The 17,463-nt window shown below is 40.1% G+C and overlaps 1 protein-coding gene across 1 annotated transcript in view; it reads right to left on the bottom strand.

Moving 5' to 3' along the window:
• LOC107187500 (RUN and FYVE domain-containing protein 2-like) overlaps nucleotides 1-13,089 on the bottom strand; it is a 34,812-nt gene extending 21,723 nt beyond the window's left edge. Inside the window, exons 1-10 of the mRNA XM_015575616.1 lie at nucleotides 12,550-13,089; nucleotides 11,445-11,623; nucleotides 11,261-11,370; nucleotides 10,245-10,452; nucleotides 9,989-10,152; nucleotides 9,743-9,905; nucleotides 9,558-9,674; nucleotides 8,467-8,607; nucleotides 5,538-5,635; nucleotides 363-579 (exon numbers count right to left, since the gene is read on the bottom strand). Coding sequence (XP_015431102.1) covers nucleotides 363-579; nucleotides 5,538-5,635; nucleotides 8,467-8,607; nucleotides 9,558-9,674; nucleotides 9,743-9,905; nucleotides 9,989-10,152; nucleotides 10,245-10,452; nucleotides 11,261-11,370; nucleotides 11,445-11,623; nucleotides 12,550-12,919 — 1,767 coding nt within the window. The 5' untranslated portion in view covers nucleotides 12,920-13,089. The remainder of the gene's footprint in view (nucleotides 1-362; nucleotides 580-5,537; nucleotides 5,636-8,466; nucleotides 8,608-9,557; nucleotides 9,675-9,742; nucleotides 9,906-9,988; nucleotides 10,153-10,244; nucleotides 10,453-11,260; nucleotides 11,371-11,444; nucleotides 11,624-12,549) is intronic.
• Nucleotides 13,090-17,463: the final 4,374 nt, after the last annotated feature.

Raw genomic sequence — 17,463 nt, 5'->3', positions numbered from 1 at the left:
CAATTAAAAATGTGTAGGTTTCAATTCTTCACTTACTTTAATAGTTTTTATACATATCACCTGCAAAAATATCAATTATTATTCCATTGACACCGATGTAACTTTTGCTAGACGATATAAGGTACCTTCACTCTAAATGATTCCGCAATTTCAAAACATCCGAAATTTCAATTAAATCGGATTGCATAAACTGCTTCAGTTTAATGATAGGATTGAGCTCCGCCTGGCGATACGCAGTTCGACGGATAAAGGAAAAAGGAATAAACTCCTCAATATGGGTGAAATAGCCGTTTTCGAGATCGGATCCGGGCGTTCCTCTCCGAAGGCATCTCGTATGCACATTTATCCGGGGTTCGACCTACCTCGGACACCCGCCGCAACTGATCAATCTCCTGATGTAATTGAGAGATCTTCTCCGCGCTCGAAATCGATGCTTCCTGCAAGGAGGTCCTCCATTCACGTTCGAGTCGCAATTCCCTCTCGACCCCGGTCGCTTTCGCCTCCCTCTGGGCCGCCTCCGCTCCCAAAATCTTCACCCTTTCCTCCGCTCCAGATCTCACGCCGTCCATTTCCTTGCACCTGATTAAGCGAAATCGCTGGTACTTAACCCTCGTGAACAATGGTACACGGTGTACGATTCTCGGTGCGTTCACCCGAAAAATAATTCGGTAACCGTGATCTCACCTTAACCGTGACCGAATTGCTTTTTCGTGGCGATTTCACAGAAGGGGGAAACGCATACGACAGACGCTTGATTGAAAAATGCAGATGAAAAATGAATGTTCGGGTATAACGAGATCGTTGCGTAATAATTCAGCACAGGAGGCTGAGAAAGTAGAACGAATAGGAATTTATAGAGTTCATAGATTGCGGACTTTCTGCATTTAAAACGATGCACGATTGAACGACGGAACAAAACATAAACATGTAAAAGATCAATTCGTTCGGTAAGTGTCAATGTTTAATCCGTGCTTTTATAAAGTACGCTATAAAAATGCGAATTTGCATAAACCTCCGCAGTCTAATAGAATGAAAAAGAATAGATGAGAAGAGTATTTATGAATTAGAACCCGACGAAATGTTTCTGCCTTCCGTAACGATGCTGAATTTACACGAATTATCGAGTACAATCAATTACAGTAAATCCTCGATGAGTGTTCGAATGCTCCCCGATATTGAATATTAAATATTTCAAAAACTAACAGCTACATGCGGTTGAAACAAATATCATTGGCTTCGAAATTCCAAGCTCTATCGCTCTCCTAACCTCCTTAAAAAATCAACGTTAGACCTGGGCAGCCCTCCTTGCCAGTACCGAGGAGCTTTCGGACACTCATCGAGGATTTACTGTATACATAGGTACACGCGACATTTCTCCTGCATCGAACGTTAATCGCGTTTCAATATTAATCACGAATTTCGAAATGATACTTAAGGCACTGTCTTGCGATCACTTGATGACAATATATTCCATTGAACGACCCCATTAACTTCTAATAGCAACGTTCATACGTGATAACATAATGAAGCTCGTTATAATTACTGTCGCCGAAGAACGAAACGGGCGCTATCATGGTAAACAATTCAAACATAAACCGGATGTTCGGCCGAAATTCGTTTAACTAATTCAACGGACGGTGGCGGGTCATCCGTTTAAACAAATTCGCCTCGGTGGTTCCCACACCCCCCGCGCCGTGGCTGCAGTTTTTCTGCTTGAGTTCGCAGAAATATTAAGCCTCTCGCAACGGAAGGAAGTTACGTGGGGTACAGGGGAAGATCTGTAACTCGGGACGAAGTCCCGGCCCGGAAGTCTTTCCCCATGATTATTCATGACCGAATATCATTATCCAGCCGAAGAAACGGGCCGGGATGTTTTTATAATGGCTCCGACGGCTACCCGGGATATCCTACGGTGAATTCGGACGAGATCCCCCGATCTTCGGCCGCTCGTTTATTTTTCCTTGAACCCATAATCCCGACGATTAACGCGACGGAAGACCCCACCGACTTACCTTGCGCATTATCATAAGTTCGGTATTTCACGAGAACCACCACGAGACGGGGAGACGACGGAATAGCACGATTTCCGTGGTAAAATTTCAATGTGGATTAAGATCACGAAAAATTAAGGGATTCGTACGGTTATTCGACGAGAATTGGGAGAGAAAAAAATGTGTTTGTCTCGGGTCGCGTGAGGATTGCAGACGGAAACCGAGCTGAGTTATCTAAAGCTACGTTCACACTTTGATTTGCTAGTCTTTCTATGAAAGGTGGACAGAATAATAATAATATGATGATTTGTACTTCGTTTATTACTAGTGCTTTTTATATAGCCTTCGAAGTTGTTTATTCTGTGTTTTTTTATCTTACATCAGGTAGAACTCGTAGAAAATCAAAAATGTTCTTTTAAGAAGCAAAAAGGTATGTTAACCAGGAATTGTAATACATGAATTTTATTTGTTCTTAGTTTAATAATTTATTTGTTGTGCTTCTAATTGTGCAGATCTACAAATTATAATATTGATGTACCAGTTAGTAATTCTTTTAGAAGTATCTTTTGCACTCATTGTTGAGTAAAACATAATCATTAATTCAGTAAAAATAAAATATAGGTATCGTTAATCTGATCAAAGTTCCTTTTTTTACAAACTATTGTTTTAATCAATAGAGATAAAAATGGTACACAAGGTGGATCAAACAATACTTTAAAAAAATAATCACCTTTGACTTCTATTAACTTTTCCCAACGATTTAACAACCTGTCTATTCCTTTCTTATAAAAGTTTTCCTCTCTGGTATAAAAAACTGCTTTAACTCCCTTTCAAAGTTTTTTCGATGTTAGAATCGCCGATTTCGTAAATGGTTATCTATTGCCAAGAAAAGATTATAGTCCGAAGGTGCCATTATCTGAGGAATCTTTGGGGATGGTTCAGTTAGTTGCTGATGCTCAATTTGAATTCATAAAATAAGCAATCATACTGAGGTCACTTTTCCAAAATATTAAATAATTAATTTCCCTACTGCCAATTACTCGAGTTTGACAATGACAAGATCTAGAAACGACAAAAAATTTCTTGGTCACTTGTTATGTCTCAGGTAAAAAGGACAAAATCTATCCATATCACAAGTGGAAATGTGGCATAACGGTGGAACTTCCTTTCAACGTCAGACGCACGTCTGTGTTCAACTCTTTCGTCGCCGAGGGTGACTGTTAACCCCACGTTGAGCGCCCGCTGTGTACTAAAGGTAACCACAATCATCCGTCAAAATTTCGCATTAGTTCCGAATTTACTTACACTTAGTTAGTTTAATTAATTACAAGCATGAATTGAGCAGACGTTTCACTGTTCGCGGCAATATATGTATAGTCTCACGACTCGACAGTTCCGTACACAGCGGAAGCAAACTGGCGGCCGACTCCGTCGTACCAAAAGGGTTCAAATGACAATTTGAAGATTCTATAGGTACTACACAAAATATATATCATAGATAAATACAAAAAAAATCTAATAAATATAACTTCTTTAACTTGTTACAGATTCCTACAGAAATAAATCCTCCAAAAGACGTATAATTCTGTACAGCAGAAAAACCATTTAAACGAAGTTTGGCCTACAGACTCCACTCGATTATCGTCCAAAACTCGGGTCCGCGCCAGGACAATAATCGAATAGGGAGAAATGCTTCAGACCCTCGTAAATTTATTTTTGGCCTGAAACCCGAGCCTCGGCAAGAAGAGGTGCAACAAAGTATGCACTTAAAAAGTTCCACCCCCTCCCCAGTTGTGGGGCTAACGCCTGGACAATAATCGTGTAGAACAAGCCAGACGATAATCAAGAAAAGTCTGTATATCTGTTTCTAATTCCGCATTCCATTGTTTTCAACGTGTAAGGTCTGCGTCAGTAGCAATTCAGACGCAAAGACAGGCGTCTGACGCTAACAGAATATTCCACTTTTACGCGACTCAGCTCAGTCTCCGAACGCAGCTAAAACGCCACCCATAGGGCCGAACGACGATGATCCAAGGGATAATCAAATGCAATCGATTCTTCTGTCATAAATTTATTTCCGATGCATTGGTACAAGCACACGTAGTGTATCGGTGCATTATAACGACCACTGCTCGATGCTTATACATAATTTTATATTTATAAAGGGAGAATATAAATTACACTCGTATGGCACTGTAAAGTCTGCTGTTGTGAACATGAATGGCCGGTGCCGTACAAGCGTTAAAACATAACAATTAGGAGCAACAAAGAAAAAAGAAAACGACAACCATCGATTGTATATAACTTGTAAAAACGACGTCGAAAGAAACGTACAAAAAAATCTCGGCATAATGGCGTGAATGGTTGAACATGATCGCAAGTCAGCTCCTTAAATACAGTAACTGTGTGTGTGTACGTGGATCATGAATCCTCGTCGTGATCGGCTTAGACGCCGCCAATGGCATCCCATAATTGACATATACAATTAACGCGAAGATATATATATATATATATATATATATTTCACGCCCGAGCAACGAAAATAAATTCCGATCGAAGATTTCTGCGTTTTGCCACGGAATACACGTTTCATTCCACCGACTAGTTTGTTCGACGAGGTAAAAATCTACGAATTATCGCGGTGAACCGCGTGGGAGAACTCTGGTAACATTAATATTTCTAAATAGACGTAACTGTGTGTAGCGATTCAGTGAAGGTTTACCAACATCTCCGTTAACGATAACTCGATCTGTTTCTTAGTGCGTGTTCCTAGCACGGAACTGTGTCGCTACGACTACGCTAAGGACCCAATCGCGTTCGCGACGCCTACGTTAAAAAATAAATCGCCGCTAGATACGGCCCCGTCTGGCGAGTATGTTAATTGTTTTTGTCTTTTTTTTCTTATCGTTTTTTCGGTGTCGACGCAGGAAAAGTTCGTCGGTCGGTGAGGGCTAATAGAAAAATTTTCTTATCACAACGACTATGTTTTGTACGTAAATGCTAAAGTACGATAACGAATAGATTTTTTGGTGTTAATTCTTTTTCTTCTGTTTTACGCGCGGCTATATTCCCTGGGGGGGCAGAAACTGAAGAAATTGAAAGATTGCTTTCTTTTCGATTGGGTTCTGAGGAAGTGGTGATCCGAGGACTTCATCGACCCAAAAACGTATTTGTTGTTAATTTTTTTGAAAATAGAGCTGTCCCTTCAGTAAGGAACATTAAATGTTAAATTCTTAACAAATGAACGCAATTTTTGCTTTGCTACTTTTGATTCCTCGAGGCTATGAAATTTGGACAGAATCGATGCTTTTGGGTACACCGAAGTCCTTTTGTTCTTTGCGTGATGATTCTGATGCAACGATCAGAGGTTTAACAACGATGATGAAATGATACGGTTACGAAATCAAGCGAGAACTGTACAGAATAATTATGTAAGATGCAGTATTCAATTAATAATGCAACGATCGCTTCGAATATGACCTAAGGACCAACGTGTCGGTCGTACTTATGATATAACTAACACTAATGAAAGACAAATAAACATACTTCTCATCCATTTTTTGGATGGTCTCAGTCATCGATAGCGTCTTAGCCTCCAATTTAGTGATCAGTTCTGTCTTATGCTTAAGCGAGCCTTCGCACTCCTGAAATAAATTCCGTTTCAGTGAAAAATGAAAAAGAACCGTTTCGTTTCTCAAACTAACCCTGAAATCGCACAATTCGTAGAAATATCATATACATGTACATACGATATACGACTCAGTTTGGTGTTCGGTGTAGAACGGCCCATGTAAAGGATTTGAAGCGACGTCAGAAATTGTGTCGGGGGGTTAAATCAGTCGTAAAGGCGTGCAAGATGAATTTATATAATTGAACTTTAGGAAGAATACATCACACATCAGCAAGCATCATTCTCTCTTGCATTTCTCGTGAACAGATTACGGATTTGATGAAAATTGAGAAATAATGGCCATTTAAACCTGTCTTATGGACTCTAGTGCCTCTATCACTATTAAGTATTGTTACTATTACTATAATTACAAAGTATATAAAGTTCAATGATCTTTTATACCTTCTTTAAAGAATTAATTGACTAATAATTAATTAAAACTTTGACAACCGAATGGATAGATCTACCTTTTTCATGATGCAGCACTAAATCAGGAGTTCTGCTCTTAACGTCACTGTTTCATTTGTAAATATCATTTATTGGTTTAAGAGTTACAGAAAACACGGAAGATAAAGTTAAATCGGCCATTTTATTTTCTAAGAACCAATGAAATGCTGTAAAATAGAGACTTTAATGTGTTCCTTAAATATCTTACGTTACTTTTAATCTCGTTGGAATTTATATTATTTTTAACTCTCGTTGGACAAAAATTAATCGACAGAAATTCAAATTTACAACAAACTTGCGCACTCTACTCAACAGCATGTCTATGATCCATTTAATTTCGTAATACAGTAGAGAATGATTGTCGCTGGAATGACTCGGTAATTAATATTACCTTTGTAAATAGAATAAATTACTCAAAGAGCTGTATATACAGGATTAATGAACGTAATCAGATATTAATGAGGGTCAAAATGCTTAGCAACTGAACCTTACGAAGAGCGTAATATAGTAAAAACTTCTACTGACGTTATTGTCTTCGATAGTTTAATATATAATAGCAATTTCATTAACAGCGCAATTATGCAATAACAGAGCACAGCTAATTTTATATAGAGCGTCTCGACGGAGACTTTATTAGAAGCGTACTGATGCGTGAATCGTTCGTAATAATCAAACCGTCATATACATTTTAAATTGATTTCTGGAAATTTTCTACACGTTTTCGGATATACGAAGTACCATGAGAGAATTCTAAAATGTAATTTAGTTACTTGATATACTCGTTTAGTGTCAGGCGTACGATGCTTCTGGAAGGTCCAAGAACACCGCCATATCTGAGCATCGTCGATACTGCCACCATTTTTTAGGCTCATTATATTTGAATTTCGATAAATTCCATCGGTATCTCAATTCAACGAAGATTAATTCATTAACACGTTGACTGCCGTCGATGGCCTTCAATGACCAACACTGTCAACACTAATGAAAACACTTTCAATCAAGCAACCTCTAATATTTCTATGCTTTTCGATACTATTAATATAGAAAGGTAAAGTAACTGCACGAAGTATGACAACACAGTTCAAATTCAGTAATTCTATACAAACACTTTTATTCTCATCCACCCCGTGCATGGCGAAGCGATTTCACTTTCACGGTACGAAAATCGGCATATTCAACGTGTTAATCATTCGACTACGACTAAGCGCTAACAAACGATACCCACGAACACCCAAGCGGAATATCGAGCAAAATCTAAAGTGATATTTTACAAAATTATATACAGAATCGTCAACTACCTGCCGAAGAATGTCGTTGGACATTTCAGAAGCACATCCATGTATAAAAGAAGGAAAAAAAAAACAGTCGCTTACAGGGCGTTAGTCAGGATTATTAAACGAAGGTTTCAACGTGTACAGTATAAAAACCGTCCTCGAAAGGCGAAAAAAGAAAAACTGTTTTACACATTCGACGGTTCCTGGGTCGACGATTGCGCGGCCGCAGGAACCTCGCCGTTGCATTTACTCTTGTCGGGCTTCGACGATCCGTGATCGTTAGTAGCGTCTTGGCCGTCGGCTTTCTTTCGTTCACTATTGTTAGGGGGATCCTGTCGATTGTTAGGGGCCTGTTGACTGTTATTCGATGGCTGATGATTGTTAGCGGGTCGACCGACGACGGATTTCGGTTTGATATTAGCGAATCGTTGCTGACTAAAGGACAAATGATGCTGATCGGGGACTACCGACTGGCAGCCTCGCGGCGACGTGGGACTGGTTCGGTTAAGAAACGATTTAGCGACACCACCGGGCGTGGTCGGGCTACGAATACAGTCCCCGTCCATCTTCAGGTGGTTGTACTTCTCGAGGTTATGGAGAATCTTCCCGATCTGATTGGTCCTCTCGTGGAGACGGCTCACCATCTCCCCTTTCTGCGTTAATTCGTGCTCACACTCCTATAACGGAAACACGTCCAGAAACAAGGAATTTTTCAAGAACCTACTGCGAGCGCCCCCTGGCGTCGTAGGGAACAACGCTAAGGAATAAAAGATTCGCTAATCGAGGGTAAAATCTGTGAATATGGGCCCAAGTTAATTGGTAGGAGACGGGAGAATATGGAAACGTTTTCTTCGTGGTGCAACGGGTGAGAATGTATGAATCGTGCAATGAAGAGATTTTAATCGCAACGAGGGTATGATTGACGATCGATTTGCTCGGAACATATTTTGTTTTTGAATGTTTATTTAATTACGAACATGGGGAATGATTTTGATACCGAACGTTCGGAGAAACGATTGTTATCGATTTAGAGTGAAGCATACCACGTTACGATTAATTGACGAATAGGAGTATTAGACATCACCTGTAGCTTTTTGTACATCTCCAAGTTAATCAGTTTAATATCGTCGAGCTGTTGCCGCAACGACACGATCGTGTCCTGTTTCTCGTGGATGTCTTTCTCCAGCAGTTTCATGGCGACTTCCATTTCCGATTTCATGCTGATCTGTTTCGGGGGGAAATTTCGTTCGTCAGACACTGAACTGTGTTGTTACATATTGTCAACTTTGTACGGTGCTCCACTATTTCTAACTCGAAGGCAGATCTGCACTGGTATTTGTAGAAAAAAAACTTAATAATTTTATCCGTGATATTTAACTGGTTGTACAGGAAACACTCGATTTTTTTAATGATGATATTTACCATCGAACATTAAAATAATTTTTTGAAACACGATCGAAATTTCGGCAAATAATTGTACTGGCAAAGCCCGTATAACACGGCATTCCCATAACACGGTTTCGCTCTAAAGGTGCGTATCCACTGTTGCGTACCTCGTATCGTATCACCGTTGTGTATCAATGTGGACGGGAAAGTATTGCATCATTGCGTATGAAAAAACGATACGATACAATGATACGCAACGGTGATACGATATTAGGGATACGCAACAAGTGGATACGCACCTTTACACTGTTAGAGGATTGGGAAAACCCTTGAATAACACGGTTCCGCTCTAACACGATTATTGTGTGGAATAATTTAGTTTTGTTAATTTTTAGAACACAATCCCCACTTTCTGTATGTACACCCACGAGGGAAAAGGCCTTCTACTATTTGAATTCGGAAGTTTCTGAAATTTATGCCAAATTACCATGCATTTTAACATTTATTTCAGTACTTGAAATAAATTTACCAAATGGTAGGAGGCCCTTATCCTACGTCACTTTTTCTCCTAGTGGAAGCCGAGTTTGCTCGTGGATGTACATATGTAGATAGGTCTTCGTTTCGTAAAACACAAATTCGCATTACACGGGAATTTTGAGGAATTGTGTTATACGTGGATTACCTATACAATAATTCAATTTCTGAAATAGGATAAAGAAGAGAAACTCGTAATCCGATGTATAAAATGTCCACTAATCCGCGGAGCACCGTATTAAGTTGATTATCCACCTGCAATTCCAATTCCTTTTCCACGTCCTGTCGCTGTTTCTTTTCACTCTCCAGTCGACTTCTCAGTTCCTCGATCTCCTGCGTGGTCTCGGTGATCTTAATAGGCGTTTTTCCGTTCTGGAACGAAAAACACGTCGGGAATCTCGATCATCGCGCGGAATCCCCCTAAGCACCGAAACTCGTACCTCATTCGTGTCTTTCACCTCGATGCCCAATTCTTTCTTCAGCTGTTTGTTCTCCTCGTGAAGATACAATATGTTATTCTTAGCGATCGAAAGATCCTCCTTCATCAGAGCGTTCGTCGTCGTCAGTGATTCCACTTTTGTTTGTAGATTCGTCACGGTTGCACTGAAATCGACGTAAACTGTAGTTCTGACCCTACCCATTCGACTATTTCCGTGGTCCTCCGTGGACAGAAAAGAAAATATTACTTTAGATGACGGTTCAATTCCTCGATGTAGTTCTTCTGGTCGAGAACCGTGGTCATGTTGTCGTTCTCGACCTCGTCATCCGGTGATTCGCCAGGTATGTGATTGCTGTTGCGAAGATACAGCGAGAAATCGATCACGCCCTGTTGGCAGTCCAGATCTTCTTCCTGTACGCAACACAAGTTTCCAATCGGTTCTTAGCCAACGGATTCGCTCGAGGATCGACGTCCTAGCGATAAACTGGAAGGATCCAACTGACCTTCACACAGAAATTGCAGTCGATCACGTTCAGACCCACCAGCAGACCTATTATAACGATCGCCTCTTCGCTCATCATCAATGCGTCCGGCTCGAAGTACTCGGACAATATATCCTCCTTGTGATCGATCAGAACTTTCAGATAATCCGCTAATTTTTTTTGCATCAACGCCATGCGTAACCACGCTCGCGCCCTACCCATAGCGGTCCTGGAAAATGTCAACGCGATCAACCATGTAACTTCGTCCTGTCGACCGTCTGAACACTTTTCGTTGAAAATGTTATGGGAACGCGACAATCTTGGGGACACTCATTCTATTGCAACCAGTGGATGATTTATGGATCGAAAGTGGATCTTGAAAGCTATGGTTTTACGAACGATGAGTGACTTTTGTTTTCGGGACTCGTAATTCTACTGATGGCTCGTCAAGGTCTGTTGTAAGTAAAATCTTCGTAATTCAAATAGGAAGAACATGGAGTGTACTCTCAAAATTTCACCATCTACTTCAGTTACAATCCTGTGTAGAATGTTCCATTTACTGTGACTATTTGAATTATTCCTTTATTTTTACGATAATCGATCAAATATATTTTTCTGCCTGATATTGTGCCACAATTCACGTCAAGTAAGACACAGAAATGCACTAAAACTCGGCCTTCAAATGACCTGAATAGAAAGAATTTTGTTTTGTGAATAAATTTTGTATATATTCAGTATATTTTAGACAGCAGTCTCAATGTATAAAAAAGAGCTGTTTGTTTACCGGTAATTTATTTTGATTACATGTCTATAAAATAAAATTGGTAGTTCGTAAAATTTTTGCATACGTAACCAGACACCCAGTATATTCCTATTCAACCTTGTTCGAAACGATCTACAAAAATTGATGAAAAATTTATAAATCCACACCATTCATCGTCTGATCATATTAGAGACCATGTAACATTGAAACATTCAAAACTTCCATATCATGCTACACATCGGATTTGGAGAGGAAGAATAAAATTATGTTATACCTAACAGTAGGTAGATCACGAATACTGGACGTAATGTCCTGTGCTTCGGGACAATACTTCTCAACTAGCTGAAGTATATCCCAGAGCTCCTTCTTGGGTCCGAGGAGACCCTGAAACCGAAGGCGGGTTAGTGCCGTTCCCTTGAGCAATTGAAAATCACCGTGCGGATAGTCTGAAGGTTTACCTTCTTTGGCCGCAAACCGTGTCTAAGCACGTGCTCGAGGACGATGAAGAAATGTTGCAAGGGCATGTGATCGGAGTCGAGCATTCGACTGTATTTCAATGACGTTTCGATCAGCTCCTTGACGATCAGCTTCGAGATATTAACGAGATTACTCCTCTCGATGATGACCGGATCCCGTGCTGCAAAACACAATAGGTTCTTTTTCCCATTCGAGGACCAAGAGAAATGAAACGTCTGTTTTTCTTTTTTATGCGTTACACCTGTAGTGTTTTTTCTTTTCCTATTATCGTTCTCATTCCTCGTTGGTAATATTTGCAGGACAAATCGGTCTTCCCGGTATTATGAGGATGATCACGTGTGAATGCGAATATTGACGAAGCGCAACGTAAAATTATTGAAACGGAAAGGCCGTGCTAATAAGGAACAGAAACAGTCCGATAATTAAACAGAAAAGACAGATTCGAGTGTTTAGATTTTGAGAACGAAGTTTTAGAAAGATACATTGATTCAGAGTGAAAAATAGCATCGAACAGAGTATAGAGTAATTGTCTACGAGGAAATTAATTTCACTGTTAATGAGCGAAATAAATTGTAATTTCGATAGATGGTAAATTCACGAAGAATACTTCTGTAGCTTATGAAGTAACCTGAGTCATCACAGTAATGAAATTAGGAGAAAAATAATTAAATAACGCTCGCCAATTAACAATTAACAACAGAAACTATCAATCCTTCATCTACATTGATAGAAATGACTTTTCGGTATTCGAGGTTAGTCCAACTGGGTTACCCAAATAAACCAAGTACAATTGAACCCTTAATAAAGAAGGTATCTCTAAACTTGAAAGTGTCCAAACAAAACTGACCTATTATCTTTATCTTTTCCCCGTAGATTCAACTGTTATCCAAAACTGACGACTATCAACAAAATAAAAGTCAATGAAATCCTCGAGATGCATCGGATCGATAGCTATGACACAATCAAGAACGAGAATAGGCCGATCAGACCGCGAACGGATTAGTGCGAAGCTTCAGCCCAAGTCCCGCGAGAGATGTCGTGGAAAGTAAGAATGAAGCGAGTAGTGCAAGAACATCGAGTACAGACACAAGCTGGAGACGTGCTGCAATGGTGGCGGGCTTGGAGGCATTATATCGCGAAGCTCTCGCTGTTCGGGAAGCTGTTGCTGACGGTGGTGATGATGATGATGATGGTGATGATGATGATGATGATTTATACCACTGAGCGCGAGCGGGGGCGACGGTGACCGTTGCATCGAGTCCTGCAACGAGAACTCGACATCCTGAAGCTCTTTCAGGCACAGCCACTCGCCGTCTACCGACACCCGGAAATTGCACAGGTATATCGTGTCTTGAGCGCCAGCCATGTCGTCCTCAAGCATGATACCGCCGTGATGCACACCACCGTGGTCGCCCGGTGGCCTAATCCTGAAACCGTTTTGGGATTCTTGCCGCATAGAAGACCGTGTGTAATAATCACAATCCCTTGATCCGTCACAGAAGCTCTTCTACTCTGGGGTTACTAAGCTTATTCTGTACTATTGACCACACCGATAAGCTCACTATAATACAGTGATATTTGCAGAAAATCCTTGATATCTCAACCTTTCTTTTAAGAACAATTGATATTTTGTTGATAATGGGATAGTTTATCCTTCTCCTTTTTCTCCTGAACTACTGGTCAGGAAGTCAATTGGCCTTCTATCGAGTGCTCTTTGTCCTTTCTTCCCCAAGTCACGATAACGTTTATATCCTACGGTCTATTTTAAACAACGTTGATCAGCTGATGGAACGTTGATCGCGTCAATAACTCAGCTATTGTGTACTGATGTTTCAGGCTCGTTTTACTTGTTGTCCGTTATTAGATCGCTTCGAAGCACTTATGATGATTCCTTCACAAGCGGTTGGTATCGTGGAGTGTTACTCGATGCGGACGTTGGTGAACCGTCGAAGCATTAATCCGTGTGCGTAGGAATTGATAATATAGACACTGCGGTAGAAGCGACGAAAAGAAAGGCTGGCTTAAGCGGAGAAAAACGTTTCGCGATTGACTGATACTACATCGTTACCCGACGTATCATCGTTCGGATTCCAATCACGGAGACATTACAGACTTTGATCACACGGACGAAAAAACTCGCGTGGTTCTGTGCGTCGTTCGTTCACGAAAAATATCACCTCGAAAATGGCGAGCTCGCCGGCGAAAAGTAATATTGATTCTCTAACCGTCGACCATACCTCCACCTACGTTAATCAATATTCCCGCTCTAGGCGGTGACTGGTGCGTGCTGCCATCTTGTGATGATCCAACAATGTCGGTAATATAGAGAACGATAGATCAGGAGTGTACATGCACAACGAATTTATATTATGTACATAATTTTATGCACTCATTATGATCGTCTTAGTATACAGTTAATATTTCATATAAATATAAAATATAGAATTATTTTTTCCTACGAAATTACAAGTGATAGCTGCATTCTGTAAAATTCTGGTTTTATCACTTGCATTCAAATGCAATTTTAGAAATACAATTAAATTAATACCTTAAACACTAGAAACACAAATTTGCATCTCAGCGTAAAAGAAACACCTTAAAAAACTATTGAATTACGAAATTAGTACACTTTTCCTCCAAATGTTCATCTACAAAAATTCCCAAATATTGTTGCTGTTACTTCATTAAATCTTCAATCGTTTATTCTCAGAGCGACATAGCCTTAAGCCACGCACAGAGAGCGCCGGTCCTCAAAGTATTAAACAATCGTTCTTCCACAAAAAGCAACGTCTTTCCATTTCCATAATTAGTATTAAACGATCTACGAATATCGCACAATTCTCCAGAACCGATTACGGTTTATTAAATCGAACACGGCATTTATCATTTCAATTCATATCCGGCTGAAGCCCCCAGTAATCGTTCAATAATCTTCTGCAACGTAGGTAAACAACCCGACTGCACGATGTCGCCGTAAAACCGTTCGTAACATTGCCACCGATGACACGAACGGCACGTAGGCGTTTTCTCGACAAAACGAAAACTAGAATCAACACTGTGCGCGCATACACGATTCGCAGGGTAGCCTTAATAAACGCGAAAAACAATCGCGCGTGGACCCCGTTTGAAAAGCGCGCCGAAAACGGTTCGTAGGCATGCACCTATCGGCCTATGTACTCACGTCTCGGCAACCACCAGACGTCCAGTTTCCTAGGCCTCGAGACGACCAGGTCCGGCCACTTGTCCTCCCGTATCGAGTACGTCGACGGCGATCGCGACACGGTTTTCTCATTTTCCTCGGACACCAAGCTACCTGACAACGATTTCTCGGACGGAGATATCGGCAAACCTTCGCTACTCTCCGCGGCCATGTTTACGTTTTCACTATACACGGTATCGCGCGCGCACTTACCGACGCCGGAGTGTGCTGCCTGCGTTCAACGCCGTGCGTGATCGCCGCGTACGCCCGACGTTATATGTATAGCTATGTAACGGAAATTACGACTCGTCCGCGGCGATTGTGCGCCTGTAAATCCCATGGAAAGGAACATTGAACGGACCCACGGAATTTCTCTCGTGTAGATGGGAAATACCGACTGTCATTTGATTTGCATAACGACACACGAGTATGGCGGTTGTGTTATGTTTCTTCTAGGCGGTTTTGAGACGGAATTTTCTATAAGCGTCAGAGATGCGTGCCGTTTGCGTCTGTGAGTTGCGCTACTGAAGTAGACGCTCGTGGAACGTTGCACGTCGAAGACAATGGGAATGAAACGGGAAATAGATATAGGGCGTACTTCGTTTAAACGCAGACTCATGGGTTTAAGGGTTATAGGATGTTCCACCTTTAGAGGCCGTTAGACGATGCTCGTGCTTTGACATCGTTGCCCTCTGGTATGTAATGTCTGTAAATGGGAACCTGATTGTTCCTTGTGTTTTGTTTGAGATGAACACTACTAATTTCTAAGTTCTTGAAATCCTTTGTTTAGATATGGGAGTTGTTACCCAGATAGCACATGACGCCTTGAAGACGGCTTAAACGCGTCTCAGACATAAAATAGCCGTCATATGAGCGTCTTCAAGGCGTTATGTGTTATCTAGATAAGTTCTAATCTTTTATATATTTTTTTTCCATAAGAGGCAAATACTATTAAATATACGATACATTTATATACACTAAGTGACATACACTAAGTGACATAACTATAAAACCACCCTAAAGTTTTCAATTATTATGTATTATGGTTGAAATAAAAACGAACCAAGTATGCTATGTCTGAAATCGTGTTGAAAAATGTTTCTTCAGAAAAGGATAGATTATATTCCATGGAAAAAAGTTCGTTTTATTTTAACCACAACACATAAGGATTGAACATTTTAGAGTGGTTTTCAAAACAAATCAGTAGTTCCTTAACTTTCATTATCCATCCGAAATTGTTTATCTAAACAATAGCTGTGCTCATCTGTGCATTATAATAACCATTTATATGGTCCCAAAAAATAAATTACCACACCTGCATGAAGTAAACAAATGCGTTTTTGCTTCCTGCCCAATCGTCTTGAATCAACCTTAAAACTCTTATTATCTACAATAAAAACCAATCTGCAGACCGTGCTTAATCCGCTAATCTTATTTCGTAATACACACAATCTACCCAAACAACATGAAAGGAGTATATAATTATTTGAATTCGTACTAATACCAGTAATAATCTATATTATACATTCAAACATGGTTTGATAAAAATATCAGTCATATCAGTTAAATACCCAAGCGCACGTTCAACATCTTTCAAAGACGATGGCGGTCCATTACGTAGCATGTAAATTAAGACTCGCGTCAAACATAATTTATAATAAATGCAATGGCCTTCACCTGTTATCTGTAATCCGTCAATATCGAGCACATGAACCAATTCATCGTAGTCTAATTAAAGGGTCTTCACTAATTTTTATCAAATAATTTCGGTATCATACTTAGTTCTGAAAGAATTATATTCTCGTATATATATTATTAGTAATTAAATGATAATTAGTGAATAATTAACTATCCAGGCGAAGTAGAGTGAAGAAAGAGCCCTCCTGATGAATTGTATCCTTCGACAACGCATTATAATGCCTCGCGTGTTTCTACGAACGTGTACGCAATATACGCATACACACGTTAAGAACGCTGGCACGTATATGTAGCAGAGATAACAGTATATCTTCCACGACCAATTGTACCTCTTGTTTGTGACACACATTATCACGCGTAATTTTGAACTTATAGCATATCTCTGCGGTAACAAAATTTCTTCACAAGAAGCAGGGTTTACATCACTATATTTAATCAATTTTAAGTCCTCTTTTTCATAAGCTATCATATAAATTGTGTGAAAAAGAAAAAAGTTTTCTTCGAATAATAATATCGATCTATAAATTCATATCAATGTTGTAAAAATTACAGGAATTAAAATAAGGATGCATTAAGGCACCGGTAACTACATACACGTGTATTTAAATGTACGTGGAGTAGTACACATGTACCCCTGTACTAATAACGACACGTACTGAAAACGTATGTGTACGTAAAACTTCCGAACGTAAATATTCCGAATATTGTTCCAAAAGTACTAAAATAGGCGTCCACTATAGTTTCGGTAAATCAATCGAATTCGCGCCAATTAAACCTGTAATGAAACTTTCTTTGAATGCCATTCACACTTTTCTTTTTCTTGTTAAATTTGATTAGTTTCCGTTTCATTCTGTTTACATATAAACTGTAACTATAATGCAGTTAACGGGTGAACACACGTTCGAAACCACAATCTCTAATTTCGACCCACCTAACACGGAACACAAGCGTTCCCATTGAAACATACACCCACTCTCGCAAAGTGTAGAAAAGACGCAGAGTTCTCCCGCCCGCTTTTAATCAAACCCGGCGACAATACCGTCGTCGAAGTTTCCCCCGAGTAAACGGGCAGTTTTGCCGCGCCGTGTACGTACACGGAACCC

Source organism: Dufourea novaeangliae, unplaced genomic scaffold, assembly GCF_001272555.1.
Source record: "Dufourea novaeangliae isolate 0120121106 unplaced genomic scaffold, ASM127255v1 scaffold89, whole genome shotgun sequence".
Classification (NCBI taxonomy): domain Eukaryota; kingdom Metazoa; phylum Arthropoda; class Insecta; order Hymenoptera; family Halictidae; genus Dufourea; species Dufourea novaeangliae.
This window is presented reverse-complemented; position numbering and strand designations above follow the sequence as displayed.